The sequence below is a fragment of the Bison bison genome, unplaced genomic scaffold (assembly GCF_000754665.1).
Source record: "Bison bison bison isolate TAMUID 2011002044 unplaced genomic scaffold, Bison_UMD1.0 scf7180017864144, whole genome shotgun sequence".
NCBI lineage: Eukaryota > Metazoa > Chordata > Mammalia > Artiodactyla > Bovidae > Bison > Bison bison.
In genome coordinates this window covers 393,347-394,877 of record NW_011494716.1, presented here as the reverse complement: position 1 = coordinate 394,877, position 1,531 = coordinate 393,347, and the positions used below count along the sequence as shown (strand labels likewise).

The following is a 1,531-nucleotide window of genomic DNA, read 5'->3' as shown; positions in this document are numbered from 1 at the left end:
ACCCCCGCCCCGGAAGAAGCCGCACCTCCATCGTGGACGCTCCCCCAGCCGGCAATCCAGCAGTTGGTGTCCGGAGAGAGCTGGACGGTGGAGTCGGGCAGGCAGATGGGCAGGACGCGCTCAGAGAACTGGATGGCGCGCTCCAGGCGCACCAGGGCGATGTCAGCGCGGGAGCCCTCCTTCCAGGAGTACACAGGGTGGGGCTGTGCCCAGGCGATACCCACCTCCTGGGACCTTGGGCCAGGGTTCCCCAGCTGCCAGGCTCCCAGCAGCACAGAGAACTGGGTTGGTTTGTCCAGATTACTAAAAGGAAGAGGGTTGGGGTTGGCATCAGCCCAGGAAGGGCCTGGGGAAGGGTTTCTGAGGAATGGCATGCACATGAAGGCCCCTGGAGCACAAAAGGGGGGCTTCCCTGGTGGCTCAGTGGTAAAGAACCTGTCTGCAATGCAGGAGATAGGGGTTCGATCCCTGGGTCAGGATGAACCCCTGGAGAAGGGAATGGCTACCCACTCCAGTATTCTTGTCTGGGAAATCCCATGGACATTGGAGCCTGGAAGGCTATAGTCCATGGGGTCACAAAGAGCCAGACAGGCCTGGGGACACACACACTGCGTGCAAAAGAGGCTTCTGGGTGGAAGCCAGAGCTCTCCTGAGGGACTCAAGACCGGCCAGAGGCCTGGAAACTGGGGCTGGGTGGGCAGCCTGGGGTCCCGGAAACCGGGTGGAGGGGCGGGGGGGGCGCACGTACTCCTTGAAGCAGTGGGCGGCCGTGAGCACCCAGCGGCTGGTGAGCAGGGAGCCCGCGCAGTGGTGGGTGCCGTTCTTCCGGATGCTCACAACCCAGGGCCACTCGGCGTCCGAGCTGTCCTCGCCTCCCACGATCCGGTTCAGCTGCAGGCGCTTCCCGCAGGCTGGGGGGCCTGGCGGTAAGGGGTCTGTCAAGGTCTGGGCGCTGTCTATCCCCCTTCCAGCTCCCCTTCCCCGCTTCGCGCACCGAGGCCTGTGCACCGCTCTCCCTTCAACCCGGTCTGGCCGCCTGCCCGCCTGCCCCTTCCGTCCTCTGCCCTCCCCGAGCTGGGCACTTCATCCTCTAGTCCCCTGGTCCTTTCAGCTGCTAGGGCGGCTCAGTCACTCCCTGCTCCACACACACACACACACATACACACCCCGCCTCTCCTCCTTGACCCTCTGGGCCTCCTCTCCTGGGTGCCTTCTTCTCCAGCTCAAACCCTCTCCTGCCCCACTGCCCACTCCTGACCTGCCCCCGACAGACAGACACACAGGCTTCCTCCCCCACTGCTTCCCTGAGGTCAGCTCAGACTCACCGGCTGTCTTGACAGCATCCATGGTGGCTGAGGGCAAGAGAAAGAAAGGGTCAGGCCGGTGGAGGGGCTTTCCCGTGCCCTGCAACCCTCCCCAGTGGCTGAGTCCCAGGGCCTCGGGGTCGCGTTGCCCGGGTGGGGCATTTCCCGGAGCCTGGGCAGGGCTGGCAGAAACCTCAGGCCCTGGCTGTGAGCGGCGGCCTCGGCCT

General features: G+C 64.9%; 1 protein-coding gene across 1 annotated transcript in view; it reads right to left on the bottom strand.

The window, feature by feature from the left end:
• LOC104988963 (brain-specific serine protease 4-like) overlaps positions 1-1,531 on the bottom strand; it is a 4,435-nt gene that overhangs the window by 2,401 nt on the left and 503 nt on the right. The window contains exons 2-4 of the mRNA XM_010840468.1: positions 1,326-1,352; positions 749-920; positions 26-303 (exon numbers count right to left, since the gene is read on the bottom strand). Coding sequence (XP_010838770.1) covers positions 26-303; positions 749-920; positions 1,326-1,347 — 472 coding nt within the window. The 5' untranslated portion in view covers positions 1,348-1,352. The remainder of the gene's footprint in view (positions 1-25; positions 304-748; positions 921-1,325; positions 1,353-1,531) is intronic.